The sequence below is a fragment of the Saccostrea cucullata genome, unplaced genomic scaffold (assembly GCF_032062105.1).
Source record: "Saccostrea cucullata isolate Sc308-1 unplaced genomic scaffold, CSIRO_AGI_Scuc_v1 ctg2895, whole genome shotgun sequence".
NCBI classification, from domain to species: Eukaryota; Metazoa; Mollusca; class Bivalvia; order Ostreida; family Ostreidae; genus Saccostrea; species Saccostrea cuccullata.
This window is the reverse complement of record NW_026934891.1, coordinates 37,501-62,545: the sequence shown is the minus strand read 5'-3', so window position 1 is coordinate 62,545 and position 25,045 is coordinate 37,501. Positions and strand designations below refer to the sequence as shown.

The 25,045-nt window shown below is 35.9% G+C and overlaps 2 protein-coding genes across 3 annotated transcripts in view; one reads left to right on the top strand and one right to left on the bottom strand.

The window, feature by feature from the left end:
- Positions 1-134: 134 nt before the first annotated feature.
- The window catches only part of LOC134241498 (intermembrane lipid transfer protein VPS13D-like), a 39,654-nt gene continuing 14,743 nt past the window's right edge, over positions 135-25,045 (top strand). For both annotated transcript variants that reach the window (XM_062723542.1, XM_062723541.1), the window contains exons 1-18: positions 135-382; positions 602-741; positions 958-1,056; positions 2,179-2,418; positions 2,588-2,720; positions 3,088-3,260; positions 3,716-3,915; positions 10,442-10,506; positions 11,258-11,354; positions 11,685-11,828; positions 12,119-12,239; positions 12,348-12,488; positions 12,660-12,834; positions 17,530-17,734; positions 17,946-18,147; positions 23,200-23,388; positions 24,392-24,558; positions 24,958-25,011. In XM_062723542.1, the coding sequence (XP_062579526.1) occupies positions 301-382; positions 602-741; positions 958-1,056; positions 2,179-2,418; positions 2,588-2,720; positions 3,088-3,260; positions 3,716-3,915; positions 10,442-10,506; positions 11,258-11,354; positions 11,685-11,828; positions 12,119-12,239; positions 12,348-12,488; positions 12,660-12,834; positions 17,530-17,734; positions 17,946-18,147; positions 23,200-23,388; positions 24,392-24,558; positions 24,958-25,011 (2,627 nt within the window). In that variant the 5' untranslated portion in view covers positions 135-300. The remainder of the gene's footprint in view (positions 383-601; positions 742-957; positions 1,057-2,178; positions 2,419-2,587; positions 2,721-3,087; positions 3,261-3,715; positions 3,916-10,441; positions 10,507-11,257; positions 11,355-11,684; positions 11,829-12,118; positions 12,240-12,347; positions 12,489-12,659; positions 12,835-17,529; positions 17,735-17,945; positions 18,148-23,199; positions 23,389-24,391; positions 24,559-24,957; positions 25,012-25,045) is intronic.
- LOC134241500 (protein PML-like) lies at positions 14,445-16,600 on the bottom strand. The gene is made up of 2 exons (XM_062723544.1): positions 16,534-16,600; positions 14,445-16,261 (listed from the first exon to the last, which is right to left on the bottom strand). Exon 2 carries the CDS (start codon positions 16,259-16,261, stop codon positions 14,525-14,527), a length of 1,737 nt encoding a protein of 578 aa, XP_062579528.1. The 5' UTR covers positions 16,534-16,600; the 3' UTR covers positions 14,445-14,524.

Genomic DNA, 25,045 nt, shown 5'->3' with positions numbered 1-25,045 from the left:
CAGACCAGTGCAGTAAAGGTGAAGATGTGCTCCATTAAGATTTATTTCAGCAATATCATTTCATGTACATGTGTATTTAATAGAATTTTATGGATTTTCTGATATTTTGTGTTTTGTTTGCTTCTCTGACATTTGAAGTAATTCATTTTCTTCTCAGATGCCCCTGTAAATGTCCGTCCTAATGTCTTTGAGAAGATCCTGCAGCCCGGACCCAGCAGTAAGAAATCCAAGACGTTCCAGTTAGAGCTCCACTACCGGGCCACACAGGAGTCCAACAAGTTCTCAGTCATCCTTAATAACATGAAGGTCATGTGTATCTTTGATTGGATTCTGTCCGTCCGCGATTTCATCATGGAGAGTCCTGAGGATCCCTTCATTATGGGTATGTCTTCTGCGGCGAAAGTGAGATTGTGGAAACTGACTCATCATGTCATTTTCAGTGTGTTGTCATAGCAGCAAGCCAAAATTTTCAAGGAATTAAAAACACCCTCAACCCAACCACCTTCCCAAAGTCTTACTCAGGAGCAAAATTTTAAAATGATATCATGCAAGATTGATTGACAGTAACATGATTTGTTAGGTGAAGTATCTTATTTTGCAGAGAAAGAGTCCGTTGCTGAAGATGTAGTGATGAGTTCACCTGAGGTCAGCAGACAGACGTCTAGAGATTCCACTAAAACTACGAGTCCTCTGACCGTGTCTAGTGGTATAATGACAAAGAGAGGGCCTATTGTAGAGGAGGTAAGGAGGTCATTTTCTGTGAAGGTATGTAAAATACCATATTATATACATGTAGAATGTTGATGTAGGAAAAAATTAGATTTTTGGAAGTAAAAGATTGCTTGTAGAAGAATGAATGTAAAATGTATACTTTAATTTGAATATTGCTTAAAAAATTATGTCTTTCATTTCACTTCAATTGTGTGGAAGTTTGGCATTTCTTTTATTTCTTTGTAGGTGGAGGTGCCCTTTGAGTTGAAGCTGAATGTGTCAGACACACAGTTCATTGTCGTGGAAGACAGCTCTACCTGGGACACTAATGCTGTCATTCTTAAAGTAACTAGAATATCCTACAGCTTACTCCACTTATATTGAACTCGCTTATTTTGAAATTCCGCTTATTTTGAAATAAAAATAAATCCCCCGTTTTTGCCTCTCATATTCTTTGCATTAAAATAACGGTTATATTGAAATCAGATATATTGAAATTTCGCTTATATTGAAGCCACTGATCGGTCCCCACAGGTGATAATGAGTTGTTTTCATAAGGTTATATTGAAGTACTCCCTGGCGGCTGTCATTACGGTTGGTGGCAATAATTATGCCTGATTGACCAGGTGATATACAAAGGTGTGAATAATTAAGTTTTCACCTTATGTGTTTTTATACTGCATGTTCTTACGAAATTAAATTCTTCACTGTTAAATTCTTTGCGTCCATGTATATAATACGGACATATCGAGGCTAAACAGCTAAACGTAATATTATAATAACAACCCTCACAGATCTAGAAAAAAAATAACTATGAAATCAAATGTCTGCTGTTAATGACTATTGGTATGCCTAAATTCGAAATAACTCAGGAATTAACCCGAGTACACTTACGATGAAATACAAGCAGCGTTCAGCAGTACTCAACCTTTTTAGTCCCGTGAATTTTCGCCAAAACGCAAATAAATGAGATCGTGTAATGAGGTTGAAGATTGTCTTTTGAATATATTAGAAATAAAAAAAATATTTAAATTCTCAAGGACTCATATTCATTCTATGTTATCTGTCTATAAACGAGAACAAAGTTAATTTGTTCGGGTTTGTTCTTCTTTATTTTAGATTGGAATTGAACTTGTAAAAATGGCGGCTTCACGATTTCGCTTATATTGAATTACGGATATATTGAAATAATTTGCATGGTCCCCTGAATTTCAATATATCCGGAGTAGGCTGTATATAGATTTAAAAAAATGATTGTTCATTCTGTTATTAATAAATGTTTGTATCTGCAGTCAAGATTGATGAGACATATTATAACCATTGTGAAAAATATTTATACAAGTACATTGTTTGTTCAAAGTTTAAACATACTTTTTTCTAGTTCAAGGCATGAACCAATAATGTACTTTGTAAATTCATTTGACAATTTTTAAAATTTTGTTTATTTTCAAATTACATGTATTATAGAGCACAGCAATACTGAATTTCCGCCCCAAAGCCAAGGACAAAATTCTGACGTGCACTCTTCAGTCTTTGGAGGTATTTTCCTGCTCTTTGACAGCAGAAGAGGAGACGGCTCAGTCCATCATAGATCCACTAACTATCCACATCGATCTCAATGCTAATCCACTTCCCAAACATAAACTGTCATCATCCGCTGGATTACTGGAGGCCTCTCAGGTCCACCAAAATAACCTTGTCCTCGAGGTATTCAACAGATTTCTCTGTAAAGTGTATCAAAAATGTAGAGTAAGATGATTTAAAAACAGTTAATAGTGACAAATTTGGAGCCAAGTTGCACTAATTTACCATTTGATTCAAAAAGTTAAACAGATGATTAAGGATGATAACATGGATTAAATCACTTCCTTTTCAGATTACATTTAATGTTATGAACATTCGACTGTCCTACATTGACATGAAAATGTTCCTGGCGATATTGAACTCCATCCCAGAGCAGGCACTGAAAGCAACACAGCATGACAAGCCAACAGATAAAGCCTACCCTGGTAGGGTATTTTGTAATTTATCTACTTCACAAGCTTTAACATTTTGACATTGATTGGGCAAATATCTTTTCTGGTGATTTTAAGGAAGACAACTCTTCCTTTCTTCACAATGTTTACTTGAAGCAATCTCATAATAAGAGATGCAGTGTAACATTTAGTAAGTCTAAAATGAAGTGAAGACATTTAAAGAAAATGACAACATCATTGCAGTCAATTTTCACTAGAAAATGTTTGATATAGTTCAACCATTAAAAAAAAATTTGGAATTCACCTTTCAGAGGAAGCTTGGTTTAAATTATAATTGAATAAATGGAATGTCATCATTGTTCTCATAATTAACAGAAATATTTTGTTGGTACATTATCAGCTGACAAGATAAGCAGTCTCTATGATATGGGCTTCAGTATGGAGGATTGTAAGAAAGCTCTAGATCTGAAGAAGATGAATTTGATGGAGGCGGCAGTCTGGCTGACTGAGAACGCTGTACCAGAGGAGAGGGGCCAGTCACAAGAGGGGGGACTTCATATCACGGGGATGGAGGTTAGTGTTGGCCAGGGTGGATCATGGATCTTTTCACAGAAATGCTAAGGTTACTTCTCTGGTTTGTTTCTTGTAAAAAGCCAAGTACATATGATTAAAGCTAAATACTGTGAAGAAATGGACTAGATATCGCTGTTTTCATTTCTTGTGTGTTGACAGTTAAACTGCTCACATTTTCTGATATTTTATCTAGAGTCTATAGCAAAATGACTTCCCAAATTCTTAATGTGGCAAAAATTTGATTGTGTTATTTGAAAATCTTGTTATGTAGAATTGACAAGACATATGCAGATCTAAGCTTTCATATGGAGTAAAGATTTAAATTTTGTACAATTCTCAACAAGGGCAATTTTTAGAAATATCAAGCTTATTTACAAGCATCCCCATAGTGGAGTTTCCCAGTTAATCCATGATCATTGTAAGTTATAATCTTGTTATTTTTCATCCTCTTTCAGATAAAGTCATCCTCTGTGTGTGTTTGCCTGATAGACGATTGTGGGGACTCCGATGTGCCACTGGCAGAAATTTCCTTCAACAGCATTCAGTTCTCCCAGCAGTTTCTCCCAAGACAAGAGGGGAGTGGATCTTTTATTTTGATGGGTGACTACTACAACAGGAAACTGTCGGGATGGGAGCCATTTTTGGAACAGTGGAAGTAAGGGTGTAATTAATTAGCTGGAGCTAATATGGATACTTAACCCTTATCGTGCTAATCGCGACATTTGCCGCGATCGGCAACTTTACGTTTCAGTGCTGGTCGCGGCATAAGTTGTTTTTGAATATCGGAAATTCCCATTCCTATTTTAAGAATAAAAAACCATTGTATAAACTATTTTTGTGTTGGTATTTCGTAATATCCGTTTTACACACCGAAACACTGTTTATAAGCCCTGATTTCATTGGTTGAAAGTACAAAAGCTCATCAAAAAGACGCAGGTTGTATTCCTTGTTTACTTCAGTTACAAAAATGGCGGAATGTATCGACAATGACGATTTATTCCTAAACAACGCTGAATAACTGCATTTATTTTAAATTATCTTGGTAATTTGGAAAAGATATTGCTTTTGAGTGCTTTGAGTATGTTCGTTTTATTAATTTCAACGAATTTATACCGGAGATATAGATATATTAGTTGGATAAAGTTGGTGTTATGCAGACGACGATATGTACACGAGAACTGGGACGTTGTGGACACGTCTCCGAAATAAAACGTGCGAATTTGAGTTCTTTGTACTTGTTTAGTATTTTCCTTTTACAATTATTCACACCATTGAAATAAATAAACATAAATAACTGAATATTTTCTCTAGTTTCTTGGTTCACGAGGTTTACCTGACGTACCTGTCTTACCTGAGCGTACCTGTATCACAGTAGATATATGTATAGGAAAAGGTGATGAAATATCATCGCATCAAAACTGTTTTTGATTGAAAGAAATCGTATTTGTTTTAAAAGAATGAAATTTTAGTGTAGTTTTGTGTAGAATGCACATGCATTACCTTTTCTTACCTGTAACTTACACAGGTGAGTTTTAAGAATGAATCTGATAATGGAGTGACATTTGTACTGATTCAAACTATAAAAATTATATAAGGATTATGGATGTATCTTAAGAAATAAAAATTCTACTGTAATTTAAAGACACTAATATTTAAAAAATGATTTTATTGTTTTATGCAGCACCCTGGTTTAACATTATACAAATATTATAAAGCATGATAAGGGTTAAATTAATGTCAGCTAGTGTAATTTTAAGATCAAAACATTTCCCAAATGATTGGGTTGGCTTTGTCTGCAAAGCATAGACTTGAAAAGAAATCATGATTGTAAAATGTTTGTCCTCAAACTGTTTTTATGCCCCCATAACAAAGTTTCGTGGGTATATAGTTTTTGTCGTGTCTGTCTGTCTGTCTCTCTGTTTGTCTGTTTGTCCGCAAAAACTTTAACCTTGCCCATAACTTTTGATTTAGTAGAGCTTGACTTTCATATTTCATATGTGTATTCCTTGTGACAAGACCTTTCTTTGGGCACCACAAATTTTGACCATTTGACCTTGACCTTGGAGTTTGACTCACTTTTACTTGAAAATTTTAAAATATTACTTTGGCCATATCTTTTGAACAGTAGACACCAGGACATTTATACTTCACATATGTAATGTTTGTTAAAAGACCTTTCACAGGATACCAATAACCTTGACCCTTTGACCTTGACCTTGTAGATTTCCGTACTTGAGAAAAAACTTTAACCTTGGCCATAACTTTTGAACGATAAGGCATAGGGCTTTCATACTTCATATATGTAATCCTTGTGAGAAGACCCTTCATTGGATACCAAGAACTTTGACCCTTTGACCTTGACCTTTGACCTTGACCTACTTAAATAAAGAAATCCTTGACCTAAAATTTTACAGATTTAGGGTTAGTGTTTTCATACTTTACATATTTGATCCCTATGACAAGATCTTTCATTTGATAACAATAACTTTGACCCTTTGACATTAGCTGCAATAATGTAGCACTCTCCCTTTTTTTTTTTGGGGGGGGGGGGGAGAGGGCTACAACTCCTTAGGATCTTTCCAATGGCGCAGCTGCGGGAGTGATTTGCTCCCGCACGGATTTCGGCTGAAATTAACAGTAAATGGCTATTTTATTAACATTTCTTACTTTGACTCCAAATAAGTAGTCATCCAAGACGTAAACCAATGCAAAAATATACAGAACGATCCCTATATCGCTTATTTTTCGCGTATGTCAACATCACAACTCGAATTTATCCGCCATGTTTACTGACCTTGATAGATTGTATTTTGGGAATTTAGGTTCTATAGGAGCGGATCTTTTTGGAATTCCCTTATTTTAAACATAAATATCGCTGCTTGCATAAAAATAACACTTAAAATGGTTTTATATACCTATGTTTTTGTGATGAAATTCAGCACATACATTTATAAACATTGATAATTGCTTTATTCAGTTGTTCTAAATTTCAAGCGAAATTCTCATTACGTCACGCGTGAACTGTCATGGCTGCTGAAGTAAACTACCAGGAAACATACAGAGTTATTTTACAAGTTTTTCGCATTTAACGGGGTCTACTGTTGACAGTGAATAAAAAATTTGTCTTATTAGAAGTAAGTTGAATGTAAAAATAATTTAATTTGCCTGCAGTTGCTCCTATTAAAAAAAAATATTTGCACCATTACGGAGATGCGATGGAATTGTAGCCCTCTCCAGAAAACATCAGATTAAAAAAAATCGGAGAGGGCTACATTATTGCAGCTACTTTGACATTGACCTTGGAGTTTGACCCACTTTTACATGAAAATTTTAAAATTTTACTTTGGCCATGTCTTTTGAACAGTAGACACCAGGACAATTATACTTCACATTTGTAATGTTTGTTAAAAGATCTTCACTTGACACCAACAACCTTGGCCCTTTGACCTTGACCTTGTAGATTTCGGTACTTGTGAAAAAACTTTAACCTTGGCCATAACTTTTGAACGGTAATTAAGGGATAGGGCTTTCATACTTCATATATGTAATCCTTGTGAAAAGATCCTTCATTGGATACCAAGAACTTTGACCCTTAATTTGACCTTGACCTTTGAGATTGACTTACTTTAAAAAAGCAAACCTTGACCATAAAGTTTTACCCTAAGTTTTTCTAGTGTGAATACCCTAAGTTTGGTACCAATTAATTAAATTAAAATATAAGAAATGCCTAATCTTTTCTATGTTGCCATACAGGGGCATCAGTGTTTTACAAACACATGTTGTTTCTGATAATTTTATAACCATTAAGTCCTTTTACACTTTGAATATTTACATTTGCCAATGCCTTTCCTTATATGAAAATGCTAAAAAAATTAAATTCAATTTTCGATGACATGCAGTCGGTCACATGATCAGACTTTCTTGCGTACGGAAAGCAAACTGCACGTGCAATTTGGAAAGTTCCGACTGCGACGTCACATAATGTTGCAGTAACGTTACATTGCATTCCAAAATATAAGTCTAAATAATGCCTTTATTTGTTTGTAAATTGAATGAAAACGTAAAATATAAATATAAGAAATAAAATATCATTTTTAGCTCACCTCAACGAAGTTGGGGGAGCTTATGTAATACCCTCGGCGTCCCCGTCGGTGTCGGCGTCCCAGGTTAAGTTTTTAAGTCACCTGAGTAAACTCAGGTGACCTATTGCTATCCTTTTTTGTCCGTCGTCGTCCGTCGTGCGTTAACATTTAAACATTTTCAGCTTCTCTGAAACCACTGAACCAATTTCAACCAAATTTGGCATATAGCATCTATGGGTGAAGGGGAACAGAAATTTTTTATTTCGTGGTCCCCCCCCCCCCCCCCCCCCCTGGAACCTTGGGAGTTGGGCAAAAACCACTAAAAATAGTGCAATCTTTAAAAATCTTCTTCTTTACTCCCCAACATCAAGCAGTCAAACTGTTGGTATGATTGTAATCAGCATTGAGTCCTTTACAAAAATTGTGAAATTCATGGCCCCAGGGTCAGGGGTTCTTGTGTTAGGGCAGGGCTCTATTGATTATATATTAGTGAAAATGCAGTAAGTCTTTAAAAATCTTCTTCTCTGCTCCTTGGTATTAAATTAACAAATTAAGTTCATAGTTATGATGAGCAAGAGTGGCTCTACCAAATTTTTGAATTTTATGGCCCCAGGGTCAGGGGTTCTGGTGTTAGGGCGGGGCTCTATTGATAATATAGTGAAAATGCATTATTTCTTTGAAAATCTTCTTCTCTGTTCCTGAGTATTAAATAAACAAATTAAGCACATAGTTATGATGAGCAAGAGTGTCATCATGAATTGTCAATTTTATGGCCCTAAGGTCAGGGGTTCTGGTGTTAGGGCGGGGCTCTATATTGATTATATAATGAAAATGCATTAAATCTTTGAAAATCTTCTTCTCTGCTCCTAGGTATAAAAAACACTAATTCAGTAAATAATTATGATGAGCAAGAGTGCCTCTTCCAAAATTTTGAAATTCATGGCCCCAAGGTCAGGGGTTCTGGTGTTAGGGCGGGGCTCTATATTGATTATGTAATGAAAATGCATTAAATCTTTGAAAATCTTCTTCTCTGCTCCTAGGTATTAAATACACTAATTCAGTAAATGATTATGATGAGCAAGAGTGCTTCTACCAAAATTTTGAAATTCATGGCCCCAGGGTCAGGGGTTCTGGTGTTAGGGCGGGGCTCTATTGATTATATAGTGAAAATGCATTAAATCTTTGAAAATTTTCTCTGCTCCTAGGTTTTAAATAAACTAAGTACATAGTTATAATGAGCAAGAGTGGCTCTACCAAAATTGTGAATTTTATAGCCCTAGGGTCAGGGGTTCTGGTGTTAGGGCAGGGCTCTACTGATTATATAGTGAAAATGCATTAAATCTTTGAAAATCTTCTCTGCTCCTATGTTTTAAATAAACTTACTAAGTACATAGTTATGTTGAGCAAGAGTGCCTCTTCCAAAATTGTGAATGCCTTAGCATCTAGCTTAAAACATGAAACAAATTCAATCATTTGAAAAAAGTTGTTGCATGATGCTCAGGTGACCTATTAGGCCCGTGGGCCTCTTGTTTGGAGCAGTTTTCTTTTAAAGTACTTCTATGTCCTATATTGACTAGACATGCATGGAAGATGCTTCTAGTATGTTTCATTGTACCAGTCAAAGTTTCAAATGCTGCAATTTCAGCAAAGGAATGACCAGGTTAAGGTTTTTGGAGCAGGTTAACATTTTTGGTGCAGTTTCTGGTGTTGGTGTCATTTCCAAGGAACTATAAACCCTATGTTGACCAAACTTGCATGGATGATATGTCTAAGGATGTACACTACTAGGTTTGATTTGGATGCTGAATATGACGTACATTTTCCAGTTGAGTGAACAGGTGAATGTTTTTGGTGCAGGTCTCATTTACAAGTAACTATAACTCCTATGTTGACCAAACTTGCATAGGTGATACATCTAAGGATGCTTACTACCAGGTTTGCTTCGGATGCTGAATCTGACCTACATTTTTGAGTTGAGTGAACAGGTTAAAGTTTTGGTGCAGGTCTCATTTCCAAGTAACCATGAGCACTATAAAGACCAAACTTGCATGGATGACTCGTCCAAGGACGCATACTACCAGGTTTGCTTCGGATGCTGAATCTGACCTACATTTTCGAGTTGAGTGAACAGGTTAAAGTTTTTGGTGCAGGTCTCATTTCCAAGATACTATGAGCACTATAATGACCAAACTTGCAGGTTTGATACATCTTAAGATGCATACTACCAGGCTTGCTTCGAATGCTGAATCTGACATACATTTTCCGGTTGAGTGAACAGGTTAAAGTTTTAGGTGCAGTTTTCGTTTCCAAGATACTTTGAGCACTATTATGACCAAACTTGCATGGATGGTACATCTAAGGATGCATACTACCAGACTTACTTCGGATGCTGAATCTGACCCACATTTTCCAGTTGAGTGAACAGGTTAAAGTTTTTGGTGCAGGTTTTATTTACAAGTAACTATGAGCCCTATAAAGAGCAAACTTGCCTGGACGATACATCTTAGGATGCACACTAATGGACTTGCTTCGGATGCTGAATTAGACATACATTTTTTAGATAATAGACCAGGTAAAAGTTATGGTTGCAGGTCTATTACAAAAAAACTATAAGGCTTATATAACATTGTATAAACCAAACTTGCACAAATGATGCATCAAGGGATGAAAACTCTCAAATTTGCTTCAGATGCTGGATTTTAATTACATTTTCATGAAAAAGAACTAGTTTGAAGTTTTTATATAGCTCTATTCCAAAGTATCAGATCAAAATTGCATAAATATTTTCATTTTGTGATGTACACTTTTTTTTGGTGAATTGTGTAACTTCGCCTTACTTAAAGACAACATTCGTTGAGGTGAGCTCTGTAATCTCTGATTACCTATGTTTTAGAGTTGCATTGGGGTGTGACATGAAGTCAGTACGTGATCAAATATACTATAACGCCCTTCAGGCGTTATAGAATTTGATCACGTGACCGACATCATGTCATACCCTCATGCAACTCTAAAAATGATATCTTATTTCTTAATTATGCATTTTTGCTCTGTTTATATTCAACTTCTTTAATTATTAATTTCTTTCTCTATTAATTACAGATGTCGATGTGAATGGAAACAATACTATCAAAATATGGAGAAGAAAACAGCCATTCAAATTAATGGTAAAATTCTTAGTTTCATTTCTGTTGAAATGTACAATGTTAGTCAGAAGGGCTTTATGGAAGATTTGATCATGTGCCAACCCGTTTTACATCTAAATAAAACTCAAAAGATGATACCTTATAACTTATATTTATATTTGTGACTTATTCATACTTTAAATTTGCCTGATTGTTCCTTTTAATGTGCGAAATGCATTATTTTTCAAACCCAATGGCATGTATGCTATCCACTAAATGCGCGTCGACCTTTTATGATGTCACACAGAGATTACGTGGAACGTTTATCCAGACTCACATCTATGACCTCTTGACCCCATACCTGTATTTATACAGTTATATAATTGCTTGCTTTCAGTAGTGTTATATAAAGGAAAACATTTGCAAATGTAAATATTCGCAATTGACTCTTTAGTGAGCCTTTTATATTCACCAAAATTACTTCACTCTAATTGAAAAATACCAATTTTAAAGGACAATATGCTATATTTTTATTTCGCTAAAATTTCCACTTGACAGTATATTATAAATGCACAAGAACATACACATGTAGTCTGATAGTTCTTGCCCTGTGAGCTGTCTCTGATGTACAACAAAATGTCACAAGATCAATGAAGTGAAATGTAGTGGCATTTATATTGACTGATTTGACTTTTTCAAAAATCATTCATTTGTAAATTATTCTATTTTTAAGAAAAGTTTGACCCTCAAATGATACAGTTCTGATTACTTTGCTTTTATTTATTTTTTTTAGCACAAGAAGTATTGAATCTGAACATTACCAGTACACTGCTGGAGCTGTACAACCAGACTAAAGTGACATGGTCAGAGGACTACTATAAACAAATTGTGTAAGTTTACCATCAGTACACATTAACATTTACTGACATAAACACAAGACTAATGTAAACAAATTGTGTAAGTTTACCATCAGTACTCAGTCTGATACATCTTTTTTAGCCAAATGTTTGTTATATAATTATGCTTTTTCTTTTGGAAACCTTTAGGTTATATATTAAAAGAAATAAAAAAAAATTGAGAAATTAATGTAAATTAACATGCTCTACTGCTAGCTCTACACCAGTCAGGAAGGGCTTTATAATAATGAATTAAGCCATAACTTTTGGCGTCTTTTCTTTTTTTGTATTTTTGTTGATGGCCTGATACATTGCTCTTTTCAGCCCAGCAAATTCCCAGAACCATCCCCACCAGGCGAGCCGTACTGCTGTGAGCTGTCAAAGGAGAAGAGTTCCATTTGTTCCCTTTATGTTGTCCAATGAAACGGGCTGTACTCTCTGGTTTACCACGGTGACCACCACACCAAGGTACACTGCACTTACCAATCAGAAGTATTGTTTCTGTTGTAATTTGGGGAGGAGAAAAAGGATCAAATAAAATTGAAATATTCCTGATGCCTTAGAATTAATTGAAATCTTAAAACACAAAGAAAACAAAATGATCTATTTATGATTTATCAAGCTTGTTTTGTTCCTAATGCGAGGAAAGGTTTTCAGATTCAGAATTTGTTTAAAATGAGTAGTAATGTATAAAACAAGTTTTCTGAATTGCTGTTTCCTGCTCAGCTGACTTTCTCATGATGATGGTTAATTTTTAGGTCAGGCAGAAGAAAAGGTACCAAAGATGACCACTATATAAAGGCTTCAGAGTGGAGAAAAGTGGAGTCGGGAGAAAAAATGCCTTTCTTCTTCCACAACAAAGAGAAAAATCGCCATGAGGTGAATGCTTTAGCATCTTCACTTTCTTAAACTATATAGTCTTCATAACCAAACCTTCTCTTAAAATAAAGCATTTTTAAAATTTTGAATTATGACTTATCTGTTAAGAAAACTCATGAGTTGAGCATCAATCAGCTGGTTGTGAAGGTGGATGGGTGGTTGAAGCTGTCCAATGTGTCGGTGGATCGTGTGGGGGTGTACTTCAGACACGCTGAACCTGATGTCTCACAGGCCAAAGGATTAGCTGGGGTAAGTACAAACTTTTGATGAGTCTTTTTCAAATCAAGGTCACCTTATTTTTAGCAAGTTCAAGGTAACATTCATTTACAAAAATTAATGGACAATTTCAAAATTGCAGTGGTAGTATCATTTTTTTAAGCTTTACTTTTTTCCAAAAGCTGATTTGTTCTTATTTTTCAGTTAACATACAGTTCTAAACATGACCCATCCATCCAGAAGCCAGCAAGAATTGTGTTTGATGTCAAACAGGAAGGAAAAGCTCGTAAATTGATAACGGTCAGATCAGCCCTGATTGTTCGCAATGAACTGGACTCCAGCATTGACCTTAAGATGGCCACACATTCAGGCTTGGAAGGTAGCTGTATGTAAAAACTCAGTCAAAAAGTCATATTACATGTAAATATACTCACCATCAATGAAAACGCAACACTCTACTTTTAGGGTGAAAAATTATATACGAGGTATAACTATGCACCGAACAAGTTAGGGTATCTTTTACTTTGCCAAATCAGTTATTTAATGGTTAAATGTTATTCATTCCATTACTGAAAGTTGATTTTATAGCCCTCTTAGCGGATAACATTTAAATAAAACACCCCCCCCCCTCCGACAATTTAATCTAAACTTGCTAGTCCGCCATGTACAACATACATGTATGCAGTCCGATTTCTACCATGCATTAGGTTTATCAATGTCTTTATCTTTGCAAAATAAATATTCTTGGGCATTTTTAATTGCCTGTTGTTCAGATACTGTGGTCGAATTTTCTCTAACTTGGCGTAGTGTAGTAACTCTTGGACTTCCGGTCAAGAAACTGTTATTTATGCTATTGAAACACATGAGCCTGATGAGTCGTTAAATAGTGTACATTTGCATCGGCAGCTCTTTTTTTCTTTATTTTGAGAATCTCCAGCATTAGTAATGAAAATCAGTCATTTTGAGGAAATATAGGCATCACATCCGGTAAAGAAAGAAGGATTTTTTCCCCGGGATTTTAGTACAATACTTATGATAAACAGCAACAAAACCTTGAAAACCCAAAATATTGTTAAAAATTTTATTAAAAATGCAAAAATTTGATTTCTGTTAAGAGGGCTAAAAAGCAACTTCCGGTAGACGAAAGAAATTCTATCAACCTTTAAATAACTGATTTGGCAAAGTAAAACATGTCATAACTTTTTTGGTACATGGTTATAACCTGTATACTGTAGATTCCTTATTTTTCGCGAGTACTTATTATCGCGAATGGGCTCTTTAACGGCAAATCGTGAGAATTATAATTTGCGAATGGACGGTTGATCAAGAAATTTTACATAGATTTCAGCACCATAAAATTAAAGGCGAGTAATTTTATTTCGCGTGTGGTGCTTCTCGCGAAATTACGCGATAATTAATTCCACGCGTATATTTAGGAATTTACAGTATACTTTTCACCCTAAAATTAGAGTGTTGCGTTTTCATTGACAGGGAGTATTGTGTTTGCAGTCAAGTCCATTGTTTGATATAAACTAGTTTCCAAATGATTCCTTTCATTAGTGCTGCTTTCTTCATTGATTACTTCCTTTGTGGAAATATTTTATCCACAGTAAATTGAATAATATACCAAGGAGAGTATACCTTTATCATGGGAATGAAATTTTTAATACTTGTACTATCAGTATACAGTAAAATAAGCTGAAAGTGAAGTTCCAGGGATGTGCAATTTTAATTCATTATAAATTCTTCAAGTTTACAAAATGTTTTAAAAGCATAGGTATTGTTAGCAGGAATTACATGTAATTACAAGCATTTCACTATAACCATGTTTTACTGTAGATTGTTTTGTTTCATAATCATTTTCACCATTCACCACATAGTAAAATAGACAGATATCTTTTAATTGGGAATCCAAAAAAGTGTTCATGAAATGTTTACCATTGAAATCAATAACATGTAATAGTACTGTGCAATTAATCAGATGTATAATTATTTCTTTCCTGGAATTCACAAATTTAAATTAAATATTCTATTTAGTCTATAGTTATACACAACTGACAGAATTATAATCACTGTAGATACTTGTACACTGTCAGTGTGTTGGTGTCTCTTTGTCCCACATAGAGATTATTCTCATCATCCACACACACACTACGGGGATACTCTACCCCTTGTTGTTGTGTGAGTAATAAAGACAAGAACTGTCCGTCCTGATCAAGGAGGTGAACAGTTTTACTGTGCTGATCACACACCAGGATGTGACCGAGGACATCAGTACAGATTCCATAGGGATCGAACTCTGACTCCTGACCTTTGTAGGAGAACCTGAGTTGTCCTGATTTATTCACCACCACTACTCCTTTATTATAGTCTGATGTACAGATATCTCCATTGATGTTTTCTGTGATGTAGTATGGTAAACTATACAGTTCCTGTCCTTTGTTATCCCTCTGTATGTTCTGTAGTTCTTTTCCTGTCTTGTTGTACCTGGTGACTCTACCTGTAGCCTTTCCATATATCATCATCCCCACCAGTAAGTCCCCGTTGATGTGGGAGAAGTGTATGCTGAGTGGTTCCCAGTCTCCAGTTATAATGAATTCAGTGATATTATTATCCTGTGTTATCCTATTGATGACTTTCTTGTCTTTCTCTGTAAATACCAGATCCCTGTCCTGTGTGACTGTGTGGTAACCACGTTCACCACTGGTTTTTATCTTATGTATCACATTCCCCTGTAAATCTGTTTGGACAAGATTACCCCAAATGTCACTGATCCAGAGTCTGTCTGATTGATCTAGTGATACATGGTATACACAATCAACACCTGGTACATTGAACTCCCTGACCTTGGTGACAGAGGCAGATAGAGACATTGTTTGTTTCTTGTCAGATTTCACATGTTTATCCTGTTTTGTATGTTCACTTGTAGATTTCGTTGATGTAGCAATAGGTGGAATTTCCATTGGCTTTATTCTTCTTACTTCTGCCTTTCTATCTGATTTAATTACTTTCCCTAAAAATTTAGCAACATCATTTTTGTTGTATTGAGCAGAAGAAAATTCTGGTGTGACAGGTTTGGTGGTTTCTGGTATGGATTTTATTTTTAAGTTGTCTGGAAGTTGAGTTGTGAAGTTAATGAGCTCAGTAGAGGACAGGTAACTCTGGAACTCTTTAACAAGGTCACTGAGATAGGCAATATAATCATCAAATGTCTTCTCTTGGCTCTTTAATTTCTCCAGTAATGACATCTCTATTTGGTTTAATTCTTCCATATTTTCTGAGAGCACTGTGTCCACCATGTTTTTGAGAGACTCGGCTTCAGCCTTCATGGACGTCCGTATGCTGTCCATGATCTGTTGAATTTCTGTGGCATCTTCCCGAATTTCTCTCTGTAAATCCTGTGATATAGGAACAAAGTAATTATGGATTTTAGAGAGTTCCTTTTGACAAAGAGTAAATTTCTCTGTGTAAATAGTTTCTAAATCAATAAAACAATGTCTCTGGTGCTCTTGCATTGTTGAACACTTTGAACATAAAGGTATATTGCAGTCTTTGCAGTAAATATCTATTTCTTTAGTGGGATGGATCTTGCATTTCATCACAGGAAGTTGTTGTCTACGTTGCTGGTAAAGGACCACCTCATGGTTCTTGTTTTCTGGAATCTTTAGATGTTGGGCTCTGCATGATTTACACAGCTGTTGATGACAGGAATTGCAGTAAAACTCACAATTTCTCTCACAATCTTCAAAACCACACTCTAGAAAGTGTTGGGCAGTGCCTGGAATTCTTGGTTTGGAATGTGCCATCTGAAATTAACATTTAAAAGTTTGTTAAATGCATATATGGGTTCTGAAACTGCTACGGTTTTACATCTTCAATTTAATTGTTAAAGCTTAACTTTAATTATAATGTTGTCTGGCTCTAATTATAGACTTAAGAGGATTGTCCCCATAATGGAATAAATATTCAAAACTATCCTACTGTTTTAAATCAGAGAAGTTGTACCTAATGAAAAAAAAATTCCTTTTTGAGGAAAATTTTAATTTCCTGTCTGCAGACAACCCAATGCAATACTTACTTTTAATGCAAATGACCTCTAAATGTATATATCTGTTAACAAACAAACTTTGGAATGTCAGAGCGAGAATTCTAGTAATTTACTTCCTGGTTGGAGATAAATATAGATTTAAATGTCCTGTTAACCCAGATATGTATATATACACCACTAAATGGATAAGATTGATAAATGTAGTTTGTATTTGAAGGGGAAAATGTAATAGATTCTTCAACGATTATTGCCGAGGTTAAAGAGTAAATGAATGAATTTGGAAACTTGATTATATATTTTTGCTCAGGATTATTTTTTTTCTAAAATGTCAAAGAAGGACACATCTTTTGCTGCCGATTGTACTGAGTTTTGTTCATGATTTTAACGAATTCTGAATTTCAAATTTGGTTTAGTGAAATTATTTTTTATGTGTGTTAAGCTTTTATTAAGGACATATGAAAGATACCTTACCTATACAGATATTCTTAATTTAAGATTATAGCGCCACCAGAGGTCCATAGAAACAAAAATCAGCATGCATTACCATAGTGATTTTGGGAAAATATCAAATTTTGAAATTTTTTGCATTATTTAAAGAAAAATATATAGAAATTATGAAACATAAATTTATTTCCAGATTTTTTTTTTCAATCAAAATTTGTTTTAGAAAAGGTGTACAAATCCATATAGAGACAAAAGTATTGCACACAGATCCTTCATTTAGTGGAACTCTTCAACTTCAGAGAAGAGCCCAATAAAATTCAAACTATGTTGTGTATCTATGATTGTAAATAACAGTGTGTTTTCCCTTCTCCAAAATATCTCCATCTTAATTTATTTGGTTCTTGCATGTATTTGCGCAGGGAAGGGGAGGGGGCTAAACCTACGCTCAGAAATTCAACATCCTTTTTAAATTAAAATTTTTTTTAAATCTTTGCTATCCCCCTCCTGATTCCAATGCCTATGATATAAACAGATCTGAATTATATTTTTGTTTAATGTGTATCTTTCTTTATACATGTACAGGTAAATTTAATATCATGGAAATCCCAGCCAATGGAACCTTACCACTTCCACTACCATATGTGTCTTCCATGCTATATGTCAGGCCATCTGATTGGCCGGTAAAGTATTGCAATCAACCAATCCAATGGCAGCATGTTGGTTTGGCAGGGGAAGTCAAGGAGAGAATAATGAAATGTGACTCTTCTGAAGGAAATGGAGTTTATAGGTAACACTTCCCCCATAAACCTTTATTTCTCTGTTGTATGCAGCAGCAAAAGTCCAATTTATTTGTTTTATCTACAATGGATATTAATAAATTAAGTATTGATTTTATATATTGATTTATGTATTTTTTCATTAAATGAATATTGATCCAATTTCAAATTTATTTCTCTGCAAGCATTTAGAATTTGATTGGATGCTTTTGTATATTTTAGATTCTGTGTGTCGGTCAAGCGGGAGAACTACCCTGAGCAGTTACTGACCGAGGACTCGAGTTTGATTCTACCAGGACACACTGTATCCATACGTCCCCCTGTGATCATTCGTAACCTGCTGCCCATAGAGCTGAGGTACTACATCAAAGACACACAGATCTGTGGGACAGTGAAGACAGGAGAGAAGGCCTACCTACATGCTGTAAGTACAAGCAGGATTGAGGCCTTCATATAAAAATTGCTTACTTAGGCTAAATAAAATTGAAATTCTGGTTCTCAGGCCCGCGTGCATCCGTTTTGAGGTAGCCGCATTGCTAATTTTCTTGTATTTTGATAAAATAAAAAGTTGGTATCGCGGAGACCAATCCGGAAAAAAAAGATCCATCCTAATTTTTTCGTAGTTTACTATTCAAATATCACTTCCGGTAGCCATTTGCAAAGGGCTACTTCGTTTAAAATTACATTCGAAGACATTGCCTATGATGTTCACACGCTGATAAGCAATGGATAAAGCAATCCTTTTGATCAGAAATGGAAAGTATATCTGTGAATAAAAAATCATCTTTATTTTAAAGAAATTTTGAAAGTCAAAATAAAAAAAATTGCTCCCTCATCTATTTTATTAGCTCTTCTGAGCCAAAGGCTCAAAGAGCTAATGCTATGGCCCTTTGTGCGGTGTGCGTAAACTTTTTAGAATATGGGCCATAACTCAAGAACCCCTTGGCCAATCAGTACCAAATTTGTCACAGGGTATCCTTGGCCCAAGGGCTACCTTTTTTACTGAAAATAAGGGTTGGGACCCTTAAACAAGGGGAGATAATCAGGAAAACAAAACCAAAAGAACTGGTTGCTAAAAAATCTTCTTCTCCATAACCACCAGGCAGATTTTCACCAAACTTACATACAAGGATCAGGATATGTTGAAGATTAAAATTTGCACGGGGAATTACCCTGGGGCAAAGGGCGTTGTCTCAAGGTCACTTCAAAGTTGACCTAAATTTACAATTAATAAAAACGTGTATATTTTGGTTACTATAAGGACTAGGATCATCAAATCTTGTAAGTTGATGCATCTTATGACTTCACATTATGTTAACTCAAAAGGAGGTCACAGTGACCTACTTTTTAAATTTTGCGTGGATTTGTTTTCAAATTCATTTGAAGGCATATTTTGGACACTTTAAGGCCTATGATCATCAAACTCTGTCAGTTGATGCATCTTGGGTCCTCGAACAATGTCAACTTAAAAGTAGGTCACCATGACCTACTTTTTGAACTTTATGACTTATCTTTTCAAAAACATTAAATCCCATTATTTCAGACACTGGGGGGTTTAGAATCATCAAATCTTGTACTTTGATGCATCTTGGGACTTAAAAACATATTTATGAAAAAGTAGGTCACTGTGACCTCCTTTTGAATTTTGCCGACATTTGTTTTCAAATTGTTTAAAACTCATATTTTGATTACATGTACCTTCAGACTTAAGATCATCAAACTTGGTCAGTAGATGCATCTTGGGTCTTTGAAAAATGTCAACCAAAATGTAGGTCATGATGACCTACTTTCGACATATTATGGCTATATTTAAGTATCTTATGTATTTATTGACTTAGAATCATCAAACTTTGTGAGTCGATGCATATTTGGTTTTTAGCTCACCTCGACGAAGTCGAGATGAGCTTATGCTATACCCCCGGCGTCGGCGTCGGTGTCGGCATCGGCGTTAGCGTCGGCGTCCCAGGTTAAAGTTTTAGGAGCAAGTCCATTCCCAAGTAACTATAAGCCCTATCTGATCCAAACTTGCATGGATGTTGCATCTAGGGATGTACACTACCAGACTTGCTTCGGATGCTGGATCTGACCTACATTTTCTAGATGAGTGACCAGGTTAAAGTTTTTGGAGCAGGTTAAAGTTTTTGGAGCAGGTCCATTCCCAAGGAATTATAAGTCCTACTCAGACCAAACTTGCATGGATGATGCATCTAGGAATGTACACTACCAGACTTGCTTCGGATGCTGGATCTGACCTACATTTTCCAGATGAGTGACCAGGTTAAAGTTTTTGGAGCAGGTCTATTCCCAAGGAACTATAAGCCCTACCTGAACCAAACTTGCATGGATGATGCATCTAGGGATGGACAATACCAGACTTGCTTCGGATGCTGAATCTGACCTACATTATCTAGATGAGTGACCAGGTTAAAGTTTTTGGAGTAGGTCCATTCCACAGGAACTATAAGCCCTATTTGGACCAAACTTGCATGGATGATGCATCTAGGGATGGACACTACCAGACTTGCTTCGGATGCTGGATCTGACCTACATTTTCATTCCCAAGTAACTATAAGCCCTACCTGAAGCAAACTTGCATGGATGATGTATCTATGGATGTACACTACCAGACTAGTTTCAGATGCTGGATCTGACCTACATTTTCATTCCCAAGGAACTATGAGCTCTATTTGGACCAAACTTGCATGGATGATGTATCTAGGGATGGACACTACCAGACTTGCTTCGGATGCTGGATCTGACCTACATTTTCCAGATGAGTGACCAGGTTAAAGTTTTTGGAGCAGGTCTATTCTCAAGGAACTATAAGCCCTACCTGAACCAAACTTGCGTGGATGATGCATCTAGGGATGGACACTACCAGACTTGCTTCGGATGCTGGATCTGACCTACATTTTCATTCCCAAGTAACTATAAGCCCTACCTGAACCAAACTTGCATGGATGATGCATCTAGGGATGGACACTTCCAGACTTGCTTCGGATGCTGGATCAGACCTACATTTTCATTTCCAAGTAACTATAAGCCCTACCTGAACCAAACTTGCATGGATGATGCATCTAGGGATGGACACTACCAGACTTGCTTCGGATGCTGGATCTGACCTACATTTTCATTCCCAAGTAACTATGAGCCCTACCTGAAGCAAACTTGCATGGATGATGTATCTAGGGATGGACACTACCAGACTTGCTTCGGGTGCTGGATCTGACCTACATTTTTCATTCCTAAGTAACTGTAAGCCCTAGCTAAACCAAACTTGCATGGATGATGTATCTTAGGATGGACACTACCAGGCTTGCTTCGGATGCTGGATCTGACCTACATTTTCATTCCCAAGTAACTATAAGCCCTAGCTAAACCAAACTTGCATGGATGATGCATCTTAGGATGGACACTATTAGACTTGCTTGGGATGCTGGATCCGACCTATATTTTCCATACAAGAGCCCAGGTTAAAGTTTTGGGAACAGATCAATCCGAATGAACTTGAGGTCTTTGATATCTGCAGTTTTAACAGTTATGAATATTTGTTTACACAATACATGTTTTTCACACTACATGCATAGAAATGTGTATATACCATGTAGAGGGTTAAGCATAACTTGCAAGAATATTGTTGTTGGGATGAATACTTAATATTAAGAAAATATGATGTAGGATTTGCATTACTTAAACTGATAACATTCGTCGAGGTGAGCTTCGTAATCTTTGATTACCTATGTTTGGAAAGTGACGACCAAGAAGTAGGTCACGGTGACCTACTTTTGACATTTTATGGCTTTATTTAAGTATCTCCAGTACTTATTGGCTTAGAATCATCAAACTTTGTGAGTTGATGCATCTTGGATTTTCGGAGAGTGACGACCAAAAAGTAGGTCACAATAACCTACTTTTGACATTTTGTGACTATAATTAAGTATCTCTGGTACTTATTGACCTAAAATCATCAAACTTTCTTGGGTTTTCAGAGATTGTCGACCAAAGAGTAGGTCACAGTGACCTACTTTTGACATTTTATGGCTATATTTAAGTATCTCAGGCACTTGTTGACTAAGAATCATCAAACTTTGTGAGTTGATGCATTTTGAATTTTCGGAGAGTGATGACCAAAAAGTAGGTCAAGGTGACCTACTTTTGACATTTTGTGACTATAATTAAGTATCTCTGGTACTTATTGACCTAAAATCATCAAACTTTGTCAGTTGATGCATCTTGGGTTTTCAGAGATTGTCGACCAAAAAGTAGGTCACTGTGACCTACTTTGACATTTTATATATTTAAGTATCTCAGGCACTTATTGGCTAAGAATCATCAAACTTTGTCAGTTGAGGCACCTTGGGTTTTCGGAGAATGTCGACCAAAAAGTAGGTCACTGTGACCTACTTTTGACATTTTATGACTATATTTAATTATATCTGGTACTTATTGGCTCGGAGTAGGTCACTGTGACCTACTTTTGACATTTTATGACTATATTTAATTATATCTGGTACTTATTGGCTCGGAATTATCAAACTTGATCAGTTGAGGCATCTTAGGGTTTCATTGTTAGTTCAACAAGAAGTAGGTCACAGTGACCTAATTTTGAATATCTCAGGTAGTTATTGGCTTAGAATCATCAAATTTTGTCAGTTTAGGCATTTATGGGTTTTTTAATAACATCAACCAAAAAGTAGGTCACCATGACCTACTTTTGACATTTGATGGCTATATTTAATTATCTCTGGTTCTAATTGGCTAAGAATCGTCAAACTTTTTCTGATGGTGCATCTTGGGTTTCAGAGAATGTTGACCAAAAAGTAGGTCATGGTGACCTACTTTTGAATATCTCAGGTACATAATTAGATACATCATCAGTCTTTGTCAATTAATGTATCTTGAGTCCTCAGAAAATTTCAAGTAAAAGGTAGGACACTGTGACCAACTTATGGTTTTTTATCATTATATTATTATATCTTTAGTCTTAACTGGCTAAATATTATCAAACTTTGTAAGTTGATGCATTTTGGGTCTTATGATACTAATAGAGTTGGAGGCTTCTAATAGAACTGATAGATTGTACAATTTATCAGAAGAGCGATTCAAGGCCCTTGGGCCTCTTATTGCCAATAAAATGATAAATAAAATGCCTCCAGCCCGCATCTGATTTGAAGAAAATTGGCCTGAGAACCATAGAATTAAATTTAGATAGCCTTAAATGCTGTAAGTACAAGCAGGCTGGAGACCTTCATTAAAAGATCTTGTTTGATGTCATGCAATCCATGTAGTAAGTTTGTTCAAGGAAAAGGCCACAGTACACCTTTTTCCAAGTGGAGATAATTACAACTTTATGAAAATTTAATGCCATCTTTTAAAAATGTCAACATTATTCACTTGGCCAAGAAGATAAAAGTTGTATGAAAACATTGTCAGGTAGCCTAAATTTAAGTTGGTTCACTCACACTATCTGTTACAGGCAGACCCCCAGCAGGCTATGGAGCTGGGACTGAATCTGGAGAACTTCCCTGCCTGTAAAGAGTTGGTGGTTCCCCCCGTCACCACCGGCCCCCAGTACCACAAGGTTAAGATTCGTCTGTACGACACCAAGAAACGATTGCTGGAGTTACTCATCAAAATCATCTTCAGGAAGGGAGGGTCCGTCTCTGTAGGTTCTAGTGAATTCTTATGACACTAAAAACATCAATTTCTCTAATTACTTGTAAATTGTTCTAGATTTCTTTGTACTTTTCTATTTTCCTCTTGAGAGATACCCATATGAAAAAATAATACAGAAAAGTATATTTTTAATACATTCATTTTTGTACTTTCTTAAAATAATACAGAAAAAAATATATTATTTTCCTATCATATAAATATAAGAGTCCTAGTAAAAGCTTATCCTGTTTGTGTTAAAAACAATTAACTTGCAATGTATTCAATATTACATTGTGCAATGTAATTCAGGGATGGTGCACATGTATGTGTCACAATGTACAGTGACTGCAAAATATCATTATACCCCCCACAAACGAAGTTTGGGGGGTATATAGGAATCACCTTGTCAGTCTGTCTGTCTGTCCGTCTGTCCAGCTGTCCGTCTGTCTGTGCAATCGTGTCCGGTCCATATCTTTCTTACAGAGGGAATTTAGAATCTACTACTCCACACAAAGAATGCCCATGACCTAAGGGTGTGTCATGACATTGACCCAAGGTCCTGAAAGAAAAATTTCATAATCCGTGTCCGTTCCATATCTTTCTTATGGATAAACTTGGTAGGTTCTCCTTTCACACAAAGATTGCCCATGACCTAAGGGTGTGTCATGACCTTGACTCAAGGTCATTTGTTGAAGTTCAAGTTCATAGGAAGAAAAATTTCATAATTCGTGTCCGGTCCATATCTTTCTTATGGATAAACTTGGTAGGTTCTCATTTCACACAGAGATTGCCCATGACCTAAGGGTATGTCATTACCTTGACCCAAGGTCATTTGGGGAAGTTCAAGGTCACTGGAAGAAAAAAATTCTTAATTCCTGTTTGAAACATAACTTTATTATGGAAAAACTTACTTCTGAAAAAACCCAGCGGGGGGTATATTGTCCCGTTTGGACAGTTCTAGTTAATTTTAACATCATAAAGAAAAAATTACCATGTAAAAATATTCTTTGTAGATCCATGTGACGGCCCCTTACTGGTTGGTCAACAAGTCGGGGCTCCCCCTGGTGTTCAGACAGGACTTCTCCCAGCAGGATGCTGCCGGACAGTACGAGGAACATGAACTGGCCCGCTCTGTCACCCCGCTACTGTTCTGTTACGCCGAGAAGGACCTTCCCAATCTGTGAGCACATTGTCATTATCTTATAGCTTCACTATTGTATATAATTTATGTCTTTCAATAGCTGAAAACCATGAATTCTTTGAACATCATTTTTAAAAATTTAATTAATATCTTAGCTTTGTAGTAAGAAATGAAATAGTTTTCAATTCCTTTTCTCTAAATGTATTTGTAAGGAATTTGATTTGAGGTATGGTTTGTTTTCTTAGTTAAACACTCCTTCAAAGTTGTTCACTGATATTTAGACCTCACCACTTTCCTGTATGTTTTCTGAATGAAGGAGTAAATTCTCAAGTTACTGTAAATAGACCCTGATAAGCTAATTTGATAGGATGATGCCTCTTAGCATACATTCAATTGTTCCTTCTTCACTGATTACTTACTTTTTTTTTCCTTTGACAGATGTACAATGAGAGTAGGAAAGTCAGTGCAGGGTCCAGACAGTGTACCTGTGTGGTAATACTTTACTTTTGATATTTATTTTAGCTCA

Coding starts and splice junctions, on each gene's coding strand:
- LOC134241500 (XM_062723544.1), bottom strand. CDS start 16,261: ATGGCACATTCCAAACCAAGAATTCCAGGCACTGCCCAACACTTTCTA.